We start from the raw sequence: 12,742 nt of genomic DNA, 5'->3' as shown, positions 1-12,742 counted from the left end.
CCCCCCCCAACTTAGCACACTACATCATATGGCCCTTATCGCTCTCAACAATCTCGACACACATGGTAGCATCTCTTCCCTCAAGAGAATCCAACTAGCCACACCAGTTCTTCGTCATGTCATTGACATCAATAGCATGTCCCCAACCTACCGGTTCTTCTTGTCTACAGTACTTCCTAGTGCTATTGACCTCAAGGTTCCTGGATTCTCTGGCCGTTTCTCCCCCCTCCCTTAATCACACACACCATATATGGTCTTAATCGCTCCCCACTGCTCCCATTGGTCCGTTCTCCCTAACCACCCCCCCTGCCTACTTCGTATATAAGCAGCACCTTTCACATCCTATCACCACAGCTACTGCTCTCCGCATTCCAAGCCATTCTACTGCTCTGAAGATGGAGGCGCTACGTTCCTCCGAAACGTCGGCCAAAACGAAGAATACACGGTGCCTAAACCCAGAAGACGACTTTCTTCATTGTCATCGCCGTGAAAACCTCAAAACTTAAATAGATAGATGTGTTTAAAAGCAGTACAGTGAAATCCCCATTTAAGGTTTCTTTGGAGAACAATTGAGTTGAACACGTAAACTCAGAAAAATGTTAAATTGAGGACATTTTGCATTGGGATTATTCCCTTGGTATCACTGAAATTGAATGTTAAATTAGGGAGAACCTTAAAACTAGAAACATTAAGTGGCAGATCTACTGTATAATACTGGATTTTCTTTTTTTCTTTGTCTTTGTAATAATTTCATGTTTCTGTATGCAAATGAATTGAAAGGTCAATAGTGCTTCCTTCTTTCCTCTCCACCCCCTCTCTCTGTCTTCAGTTTTTCCTTCCACCCTACCTTCCTTTTATACTCAATATTATCGCCATGTCTCCTTCAATACTGCGCACTGATCTGTCTAAAATGAATGACAAAAAATCGGTGTGTGTGGTTTATTTGTGATAAGGTTGGCAGCACTGTTCATTCTAAGTGCTGTCATCATGTTCAAAATTTACTCTTTCTTTTGCATACTGTGCATATCACTAGTTTTCATTTCATGCATCGTGTTGTGTTATAATATACAATTTCTTTATTAAAACCATCACAGCACAACTAAATTGAGGTCAGTGCCAAGTTTGGCTCTGCTACATGTTACGGCTACTAAAAGTCATCATCAAGTAAATACATGGCCAGCATACACATATATACACCACTGAACTGCAGTACTAGTAAAATTGGATACAATAATATTAATTATATTAAAATACTTGGCATAAATGTACAATAAACTAGATTATATAAAACGAAAGTTATAGTATAAAACAAGAATAAAATTTTTCAAGTGTTGCTTTACATCATCGAGTCAGTCGTTGGTTTTTGTGATTTTGTTGTGTTCCCACGGACAAATTGGAGTATTCTATATTTTGTATATATGTAATAAACTGCTTTGGAGGCTCGTGATGTAGATGTAGTAATATTAATGTTAATTATTTAATCGGTGCCTCATCTTACAAAGTATTGTTCATTCTGTGGGGGACGTAAACAACAACCGATGGCTTTTAGTAGCCGAAACATGTAGCAGAGCCAAACTTGGCGTTGACCTCAATTTAGTTGTGTTGTGACACTTTTAATAAAGAAATTGCATATCACTAGTGTTTGAGTAGGTATGAATTTGTGAGGTCCTATGCACATATTTTGATAAACATGAGTACTAAAGGCATGTATTTACAATCTTAGTTAAGAAAAGTTAAAACAATTCAAGAGGCAGAAAAAATCACGCTGCCTCTAGAAAATAAAATACAGCATCAGTGAAAGTTATGTAAGGACCTCCAGAAATTAAAAAGGATTCATTCTGTGCAGTAGTGGTAGTCATCTCTGTTTGGCCACGAACTGAAATACCCTGAAACAGATAAAGAGCTGCGCAGGTACGTAAGTGAGAAGCCGCACTTTGGGTATGCAGTGTCAACCAAATTGTGCCAGTTAGCACTGACAAAAGAACATCACATCCAAGGTCTCAAGGCAAACCTGCGAATGACGGTGAAGTTTTTTTTTACAAGAAACAGGTTGTGTATTAGAGAAATAAAAGTCTCTTAGAGATTGTGCATCATATCCTGATAAGTAACAATGCTGTCAGTATCTTAGACTGTATAGCATAGGATAATAGGATGATTTTAATGAATAATGGATTTAAAGAAATGAAGTAAACTCTCATAACCTAAGTTGAGGCACTGCCCCAGAATTTTCCTTGAGGGATTGAAAAAACAATCTGTTGTTAAGGTCACTGTGTTATGGCTGAGTTTTGAAATAGTCACTTCCCAAATGCGACTGAAGATTTGCAATTTAATACACCATTATGTCATATAGTTACAAATACATACAAGGGTAATCCAGAAAGTAAGTTCCGATGAGCTATTGAAAAAAAAAAAGGTTTATTACCAAACCATTTATATTGCCATTTGATACACATACCGTACACTACTTTTTGACATAGTTTCCACTATTGCCAAGGCACTTGTTGTAGCGGGGCATCAGTTTTTGTATCCCTGCATCATAGAGTGGCGCCGCCTGCAATGCAAACCACTTGTTAGCAGCTTCTTTGACCTTGTTGTGGGACCACCACCACCAAGGAAAGTTTTCAGATGCAGGAACACATGAAAATCACTAGACACTAAGTCTGGGCTGTGGGAGGGATGCTCGAATGTTGCAGTGAGATCTTGTGTTGCAGCAGCAGTGTGTGAGGCTTGCATTGTCATGAAGGATCACAACATCCAAACTAAGCATGCCATGTCTCTCGTTCTGGATCACACCACACAGTTTCTTAAATGTGTCGCAGTAGACACCTGTGTTGAGCCTTGAGGCAAGAATTCCACAAGCAGAATGCTTTTTCTGTCCCAAAACACTGTACATATGATTTTGCAAGTTGAAATGGTCTATTTGAATTTTTTCATTACTGGCAATGATGTGTCTCCACTCCATGGACTGCTGCTTCAATTCAGGAGTTACGCGCAACACCCATGCCTCATCCCCTGTGACAGTGCGGCTCAAGAAGTCATCACCTTGCTCATTGTATCATGTCAGAAAGGTCAATGCACTTGCCTGCCATTTCATTTTGTGTTCTTCAGTAAGCATCTTTGGCACCAAGTGTGAACACAGTTTCTGAAAACAAAGCGAGAAACACAGTTTCTGAAAAGAAAATTTATCACATACAGTTTTGTGAAGAAGTGACCATGAAATTTGTGGAAAATGCAGGGAAAGTGATGAAATGGTGAATCAACTGTTCTCTTGAACTTTCTCTTCCACTGCACGCACCAAATCTTCATCAGCCACAGATAGTCAGCCACTCCGCAGATCATCATGCACATTTTTGCATCCTTCATTAAAGTGTCTCACGCATCTCCATACCATTTAATCACTCATGGTATGTTCTCCATACAACTCATAAAGTTGATAAATATCAGCCAGTTTCATGTTTCTTGCATTTAAGAAACGGGTTACAGACTGCATTTCACCTGTGGCAGGCTTCTCAGTTTTCTTAAACATTGTAAACATACAGGACAATGCATAAACACTGTTCAGTTGTCTGCAAATAGTGTCCATGCCTTCCCAAAGGACCAACAACTGTGCACACATGCACACCATCATGACCGCAGTGCTGTAGCAGCAGTATTTGCAAACGGAACTTATTTTGTGGATATGCATCGTGACGATGGCATTGAGTGATTTTGAAAGGCATATATATGAAAACTTCTTTGTATAAATTCTTTTTAATCTACAGGTAATACTGCGAGGTGAGGCCAGTTTTAAAAATGAGAGTGGTTTGATGCAAAAAATTTATTCAGAGCCAAAGGTAAAACGAGTCGAAGGAAAGCAACATAGCACACGCTTTGACCTAGTTCCGCCCAACACCAACTATACTGTTAAAGTATCAGGTGTCACACGCAGTCGACACCAAGGAGAAGAAGCAACCTGCCATTGCACCATGCCGCCAACAGTCCCAGATAAAGACAAACTGGCTCGTTTCAGTTGGAGGAAGTTGGAAGAACAAGGACATTGGCTCTTCAAGCTTCTGCTGCCACGTGTAACAGAACGCAATGGCCCAATCTGTTGCTACAGGTATCATATAATCTCTGCATTGACTAACGCGTTAGGTAGAAGAGGGATGAAGGCTGAATAAAACACGTCTCACAAGCCTTTACTGAACATTAGGAGTCTTATATTTAGATACTGTATTAATAATTGTTGTGGGATATACCAGCTGCTGGTCTATGCTCAAGACATAAAACTGCTGGGTGGGTGATAACATAGATACCATAAAGAAGAACACAGAAACTTTAATTGATGCTAGTAATGAGGTTGATCTAGAAGTAAACATAGAGAAAACTTATGCTGTCTCGGCACCAGACTGCAGGACAAAATCATGGCATAAAGAATTGAAATTGTGGCACAGTTCAAATATTTTAGAACAACAGTAAGAGGTCAAAACCTGATTCAGGAGGAAATTAAGAGGAGATTGAGTTTGGGTAATGCTTGGTACCATTCATTCGAGAACCTTTTGTCTTCTTGTCTGCTGTCTAAGAAAGTAAAAATTAGAATATATGAAGCTAATCTTGCCTTTGGTTCTGTATGGGTGTGGAACTTGGTTTCTGATATTAAAGGAATAACATATGCTGAGGGTAATAGAGAACATGATGCTGAGGAGAATATTTTAACCAAAGAGAGACAAAGTGATAGGAGGTTGGAGAAAGGGTTGGCAGGGCATGTAGCACGCATGGGGACAAAGAGGAATGCATATAGGTGTTGGTGGGAAAGCCAGAAGAGAAGAAACCACTACAAAGACCTAAACATTGGTGGAATGATAATATTAAAATAGGTCTTAGAGAGATAGAATTGGGTGGCGTGGACTGGATTGATCAGGCTTAGGATAGGGACCAGTGGAGTGCTTTTGTGAACACATTAATGAACCTTTGTGTGCTATAATATGTTGGAAAATTCTAGAGTAACTGTACAACTGGCAGTTTCTCAAGAAGGGCTCAGCTTCATGGAGTTAGTTATAATTATTAAACTCTTATAAATAAATATACGAGGGCTATTCGGAAAGTGACCTCCAGTGAGCTGTTAACAAAACAAGCAATGGGGAAAAAAGTATTGTGCACAACAAATAAATACATACACATTGACATGCACACACACACACACACACACACACACACACAGCTACTTCTCAGTGTAGTCACCACCGGAATTGAGCTACGTGTCATATCAGGGAATAAGTTCTTGTATGCCTGTGTCAGAGAAATCTGCTCTCTGTATGCTTAGTCATGTTTTGACACCTTCTGTCAGCTCCTCATTATCGTCCAGAGATATGGACTATTGAGCCCAACTTAGTAGGTTTTACCTGGAGACAAAATCCAGTCTTCGAAACATTGTGTTCTGAAAAATTAACAGGACAGGTTTTAGATAGAGACAGGACGATGGATAATGTCCAAAAACATAATATTTGTTAACTCGTTATTGTTGCAGTGCTGTGATCACAACAAGTTCTTCGGGTACATGAAAGGTAGTTGCTTGGAGTGAGATCAGGGCTGTAAGGAGGGTGGTTAAACAACAGACCGTTGAAATACTCCAGCAATGGTGGAGTATGAGCAGGCTGTTGGCAGATGCACATTGTCTTAGAGGAACACTACACTTGATGTCAGCTCCCCACACCATTTGTTCTGAGTGGCCAACCCTACGCAGTTCTCTTAGTGCTTTGCGATATACTTCTGACATAATTGTGGTCCCTTATTGCATGTCTTTCCAGTCCCAGAGATTAGTTACCACCAGATTTCTGGCAGGCAGATAACGTTTGTTTAAACTTTTTCAGCTTGTGTGATAAATGTGCGTACATCCACTGCTATGACTGCTCATTTGTTTCAACATTCACAAATGGAACCCAGGTTTCATCACTTGTTACTTGTACAGTGTGACTGAGAAAACAATTGCCATCTTTGTGGTATCACTCTAGAAAAGTCAAAGCCAAAGCCATTCTCTTCATTTTGTGTGAACCCATGACCATTTTCAGAACCCATAATGTGCAAAGCTTGTGATAGCTTAGCTTAACTGTGATAATCTCATAAAGAGCAATACATGAAATTAGTGGAAATTCACACAGAGGTTCTGAAATTGTGAAGTTCCATCTTTCACAGTTTGTGTGTGTGCGCGCGCGCGCGCGTCACAGCACTGAACAAAATCATCACTCATTACAGATGGCCGACCACTTCATTCTTGATCATGAACATTTGTTCGCTTGCCCATCTGAACATTCTACGCCGTTGTCTTACAGTTCCTTCAGTCATTACATTTATGCTGTAAACCACCATGCATAATTCATGAAGGATTTCTGTGGCACCCATGTTTTTAGGATGAAGAAAGTGGGTAACAGTGCAAATTACGCAGCTGACAGGATTATCAATCCACAGGACACATCATAACTCACTCTGTAGAGACAAGAACAAACACTAGGTGACCAGAGTACTGATCATTTACAATGCAGTGAGTCATGTGATGCTACCTCGCATGCACGAACTCTTCCCCATTCCTACATAAATGGAGGTTACTTTCCAGGTGGCCCTTGTACAGAATTGTGAATTCCTTTTTTATTAGCTCAGCACCAGAATTAGAAAATTTGCTAAGATGACAAAATGCAACTTCTAGCTGCTTGTAATTTATTTATTTTGTTATATATAAATTTGGTTTGCAGATTACTGAAATGGAACTTGTTTTAGGGTTTTTCTGGTTAAACTGGAACCACATCAGAGTGTGGCTGATCTTCCAGCGCCTGAAGATTTCCATGTTTCATCATATGAAGAAGTGCACCATAGTAAGAAAGGTGGTGCGTATGTTGCTGAAATGTTTGAAAGGTGAGAAACATGCCATTGTTGTGCCATTTGGTGTTAATATTATGGATTGAACAAATTTTTTTGAGGAGAAAACGTATTTTTACTTCCAGTCTTTAGCCACAACTTGTAGGCAGGTATAAGTAGGTGATTAGGGCAGAATGGAAAAGAGAGGTGTTAAGAGGCACTTGGTGCAGAGGAACTCAGTCATTGGAGTCCACACTGTAGGCTGTGGGTAGGCTGTAGATGTTATCAGTATAGCTGAATAACACTTAAAGAAAAATGCTGAGTTGTCAATCACCTTTTAGATCTAATGTTTGTTGGCAGCTTAATATTTTTCATACACAAAAAGGAAGGAAAAAAAAATGTGATTGAATATACCCAGTTGCTTTCTGAGCAGTCATGACTAACATCATGAAGGCTGAAACTTACAATTCAGAGCATACAGCATGTCTAGAAATAGACACGCGTGGATTCCATCACATGATTCCTTTATGAACATTGTGTCTAAAATGTCCCTCTATAAAATTTTGACTGATGCATACTTTTTGCAGGAAATGCAAGTTGATTGTAGTATGTTCCCATCTCGATCTTAGTCTTCCTCTTGAGTGATTTCTGTTTAGTTTCATGTTCAGTACCTTCTTCAAAATCCTGCCTTTGTTAAGTTTTAAAATATTGTGTCTGTTAAAAAAATTGTATAAGAAAGTGACATAACCTGTCGTTTGTGTCATATACTTGTGTTTAGGTTTTGGCACAAAAAGAAAATCTAACATTGATTGTGGTATGATAATGCAGTGTGGATATTCAAGCCTATAGTGTACATCATGCATTATCTTGATGAGCATTGAGATGGTGCTCCTTCTTTCATCCAGATATGTGTAAAACATCATATATGATGTATGGTGTAATCAGTGTATTTTAGCATAGTGAGAGGCTTCACATTTCTTTTTCTTGTACTTGGAGTCTTACCCTAATTTTGCAATTACCCTAATTGAAGTTAAATGTCATTAGCAGTGTGATATTATTCCCCATAGTCATGTTTTCTGTGAAAATTTATCAAGAGACATTCTTGTTTCATTGTTTGTCGAAGAATTGCATGGTGGATTCCGTATGCATGAATTTCTGGACCCTGTGCAGGTACATAGGAACAATGAAAATTCTTACTGCTTTGATAAAATTTTCTTTTCATATGTAATATATATTTATATCAGTTCTTAAATTGCCTTATAATTTTTTGTTTTTATCTTTCTCTGTATCATTTGTATTCAGAAGGCCATGTGCATGTTATATATTGGACCTTACTTCCCAAAGTATTAATAGAGATACTTACAGTGATATTTTAAACTTAATTTTAATTATTTTTTAATGTTTGTTGTCTCTTCAGTAATTCTCTAATCAGTGAAGTATTCTTGGGTGATGGGCAGACGATGCATGTCAACAGTTCTGCTTGCGATCATTGTATTGGACTTCGACCGAAACTTCATTTGCATAAGACCACCCACTTGCCTATTTCTACCACCCATGTTCCTACAGCTGCCACAGCTACCCTCCCTGAAGTATCTGGCAACATGGATCCTCCTGCAGTGTCCCCATCAGTGGATTATTTTAGCAGTACATTTGAACCCAGTCTGGAGCCCATCCGTGTTCGACGTGCCGAGTCAACCTTTGCTCCTGACCCTGTGCCAACACTTGTTCTGCCTCAAGTCCCAGTACCTAGTATGTCACCACCACCTCCCCACACCAGCATTGGACCAGTGACTCAGATGGACATTGTGGGCGGTCAGTTCCCAGTACATGATGGCCAGCTTGATAGCAACAGCAACTATACAGGATTTGTGGAAGTGATAGGTGAGACTGCCATACTTTAGTCAATATTAGATTAATTATATTTTTGATAAACTCATATAAAGTTATAGCTTCAGCATTGTTTTGTGGTCTCCTCATGTCTACTGAGGTAAACATCCGTTTCTGAAGTTAGAGAAGTCAGGAGGAGAATATTTCTGCTAGCATTAATAGGGCGCTTATAACATTCATGGTAAGCAAAGACAATTTATGGTTTAAAGTGATAGTTCCAGTAACATTCCATGTTTGGGTGTGACATGTTAGCCAGGGTCTTGAGATAGTGATCCTATGGCAGCACACTAGAGTAGAAAGGACCACGGTAGAGTTCGATTTTGATCCAGTATAGTTTAATTCTAGGCTTTTGGTCATGATCCATCTGACCTATAACTGCAGTAAATAAAATTATGAGTACATCTTTCATGCGAATTGCTGGTAGTATGGAATGTCTGAATTGTTTCTTGCGTGGGCTTATTGCTGCATATAGCAGTTGGTCTGTTGTACAGTATCTGGTAGGATGGTCTGAAAGTACAGCAAAGAGAAATCATGAGGTGAAATTTCAGAAATGCTGGGAATAGTGTTTTTATTTAACCCATATTCTCCCACAAACTAGCACACATCTGTCTTTTCAGAAGAGAAGGGTGTGTGTACCACTCTGAATCTTCATCATTGTCTTGAGATGGTGATGGTTATTGGAATGGAGAATCTTCCATCTATTGTTATGAAACAATATCAGCATATTCTCCAGCATTGTCCTGTGCACATGCTAAATAAACTAATAAATGATTCCTGTTCAAAGATCCTGTCATATTGATTGCAGTTCACAGATTAGTGAAAGTGTTGAGTACAGAAACAGAAATATAAAGTGGGAAAAATCTACTATTGAATGTTATATTATCATACTAAGTACTCTTACAAATGCCCTAAAAAGAATGAGAAGAAAAACATTTTTACTGGGTTGGTACAAAGAAACTTTAATTGAAGCTAGTAATGAGGTTGGTCAAGAAGTAAACACAGAGAAAACTAAGTATGTGTTGCTCACTCATTACCAGAATGCAAGGCAAAATCATGACATAAAGATAGCTAATAGATGTTTTGAAAATGTGGCACCCTTCAGGTATTTGGGGATGACTGTAACAAATCAAAACCTGATTAAGGAGAAAATTAAGAGGAGATTGAATTCAGGTAATGCTTGCTACCATTCAGTCCAGAACCTGTTATCTTCTCATCTGCTCTCTAAAGCATAAAAAGTAGAATATACAGGACTATAATTTTGCCTGTGGTTCTGTATGGGTGTGAAACTTGGTCTCTGGCATTAAGGGAGGAACATAGACTGAGGGTGTTTGAGAACAGGGTGCTGAGGAGGATTTTTGGATTAAAAAGAGATGAAGTGACAGGAGGTTGGAGAAAACTGCATACATAATGAGGAGCTCCATAACCTGTGTTCTTTGCCAAGTATAATTAGAATCATCAAGTCAAGGAGAATGAGGTGGACAGGACATGTAGCATGAATGGAGAGCAGAGGAATGCATATAGGGTATTGGTGGGAAAGCCAGAAGGAAAGAGGCCACTAGCAAGAGCAGGATGTAGGTGGGTGGACAGTATTAAAATGGATCTTAGATAGGATGGGATTATATGGACCGAATCGATCTGGCTCAGGATAGAGACTAGTGGAAGGCTCTTGAGAACAGTAATGAAGCTTTTGGTTCCATAAAATACTGGGAAGTTCTTGATAGCTGTACAATTGGCAGCTTCTCAAGAAGTGCTCAGCTCCATGAGTGAGTGATGAGTGGTTCAAAGAATCAACAAAGCATTGCACGTGATCACAGCAGCTGTTTACAAAGGAAAATAAATGTGTTGCCTGAACTGTTTATGTAATGATACTCCTGAAACATTGCTGAGTGGAATTACATCTTTGTTTGGGTAGAACACACACAGAGGGTGCCAAAAGGGCTACTTAGTAAGAAGATGTGGGATTGTTGATAATCGGGTCAGATTGCTCAGATGTTGATACATCAGGCAGTTTGTGTTCAGTACTCTTCATATTTCTGAAGTCTTGTGACTACAGGTCACAGTAGTTCCAATTTTGTTCCAAATCACATCAGATCAATGAGAACTTTGTTTTATGTGTGCACATAGTTGTAAAGCACACCAGTCCACTTTACTGCACTGTTGTGGTGAATGTGTTTGAGAAGAATAGATGGAAGAACTGACTTGTGCTATGGCTAGTTTAATCTTAGAGCAAGGGATAGAACAGTGACAGTTTTTCTACATATCTGCATTCAGTGAGCTTGTACTAGAGATATGACTGATAGCACTATGAGCATGCGCCCAGAATATCATGTTTTAGGACTATCTAAATGCTGCAAATACATATTGCGATTTGTGTCTTGGGATTAAACATACATTTCTGTTTGACATAATTGACGGAACTTTGCTATTAACTTTAAGTGGTGGAAGTTGGTGTGTTGGGATTAGATATGCTTTCATCCCTGTTTAAGGGTAGGACAGTAATTAATACTTATATAATACTGAAATGTTCATAAAGGGGATTACATTTTGTGTTGGTGACAAAGACTTAAAAATGAGAGCCATGTGCTTGGGGGATGATAGCTCTATACTCTTATAAGTTCCCATGATCAGAGCACTGCACCATGAGGGAATGTATTGATACCATGTACAACAATACTGAGGTCACAGTCGTATGAGAAGGATTGTGTAAATTGAGGTTTGAAATTGTCTTTTAAATGTAAGTAACAGAAGCATTTAATACTCTTACCCTTGCAAGAATGCAAGCCAAGTGATACAAAGCAGTGCAGTGAAACTTCTGGAGCAGTTGTACATAAAATAAATTTATAAAACTGGTAAAAATATACTCATTTGGAATATTTACTTAACTTAGTTGTATGTTGCCTCCCCCTAGCCAGAATTCTGCAGTTTATTATTTGTTATGACTTTGTCATGTGCTTATTTATTTTCATGTTAAGGTATCTGTGGAGTCATGCTGTAACACAAAGTTCCTTTCAAACATATATATTTTATATGTGTATCAGGATGGACTTGGCAGATTCTTAGGTACAAAATCTAAACTGAAGACATCAGAGCTTGTTTTAAATGTTGTGTGTTTGTGGCAGTGTTTGGGCCCGAGCAGATGCTGTTGCCCGCATACAGTGGGTACTTTATGGTACTGAAACCAGGACTCCAGGTACTGCAAGCTGCTGAGCAGTCTCAGGTGTTGGCACTGGTTCTGCAGGTTCTCTGTGCGTTGATTCTCATCGTGCTCGTGCTATTACTCTCCCTTTGTCTGCTTCAGCGCTACACCAAGCAGGTGGCAGAAGCCCAGGGTGTTGAGATGACTTTGACCAATTCCTTCAGGTATTTTACATCTGTTGTACCTACTACAGACATCTGCATATGATCAGTTTCTGATCACTGGCTACAGATTATCTGTTTTATTTATTTTACATGATCGCACATTTTCACAAATATGGACACGAGAACTAAGTTTTTGTCCTTTTCCCACCTCTGAAAGCCAGTACAGTGGTTAAATCATGGATGAGGAAAGAGGGATGCTGTAATGGTAATAGTGGAAGTGAAATAAGGATGGGAGATGGTTTGCTGTACATTTATAGTCATATGTTAACTACCAACTGTGAAAACATAAGTCTCCTTACTGTTTTTAGGCTTTCATGTTTGTTATTTATTGGTGTGGTTGTGGGCAATGTTGCTGATGTTTTTGAGGTATGTGCTGCCCCCATCTTCAATGTCATAGTGTGTATATTGGAGAGTTGGCATGTGTGTATATATAGCATTCTTTTTGACCAGGAATGGGGGAAGGGGGGGGGGATATAGTTCTTGACTGGTCCAGTTGGCAACATTGCCCACAACCACACAGTGTAACAACCCAAGAACATAATTAATGTGAGTTACCTTATCAAATATTAGTCATCTATATTAATATAATTCAGCCGTGATAACAAAACGAAGAAAGAAAGCTGGAAACATGAATGAGTTTCAGTTAGATCATATTAGTCACTGCCTT

At 39.1% G+C, this 12,742-nt stretch overlaps 1 protein-coding gene across 1 annotated transcript in view; it reads left to right on the top strand.

The window, feature by feature from the left end:
* The window catches only part of LOC111870087 (tyrosine-protein phosphatase 69D), a 91,370-nt gene that overhangs the window by 45,642 nt on the left and 32,986 nt on the right, over window positions 1-12,742 (top strand). The window contains exons 11-14 of the mRNA XM_023862068.2: window positions 3,762-4,099; window positions 6,751-6,885; window positions 8,246-8,709; window positions 11,835-12,075. Of these exons, the coding sequence (XP_023717836.1) occupies window positions 3,762-4,099; window positions 6,751-6,885; window positions 8,246-8,709; window positions 11,835-12,075 (1,178 nt within the window). The remainder of the gene's footprint in view (window positions 1-3,761; window positions 4,100-6,750; window positions 6,886-8,245; window positions 8,710-11,834; window positions 12,076-12,742) is intronic.

This window comes from Cryptotermes secundus, unplaced genomic scaffold (assembly GCF_002891405.2).
Source record: "Cryptotermes secundus unplaced genomic scaffold, Csec_1.0 scaffold545, whole genome shotgun sequence".
In the NCBI taxonomy this organism is placed as follows: domain Eukaryota; kingdom Metazoa; phylum Arthropoda; class Insecta; order Blattodea; family Kalotermitidae; genus Cryptotermes; species Cryptotermes secundus.
The sequence above is the reverse complement of the archived record's forward strand: the minus strand, read 5'-3'. Positions and strand labels throughout refer to the sequence as shown.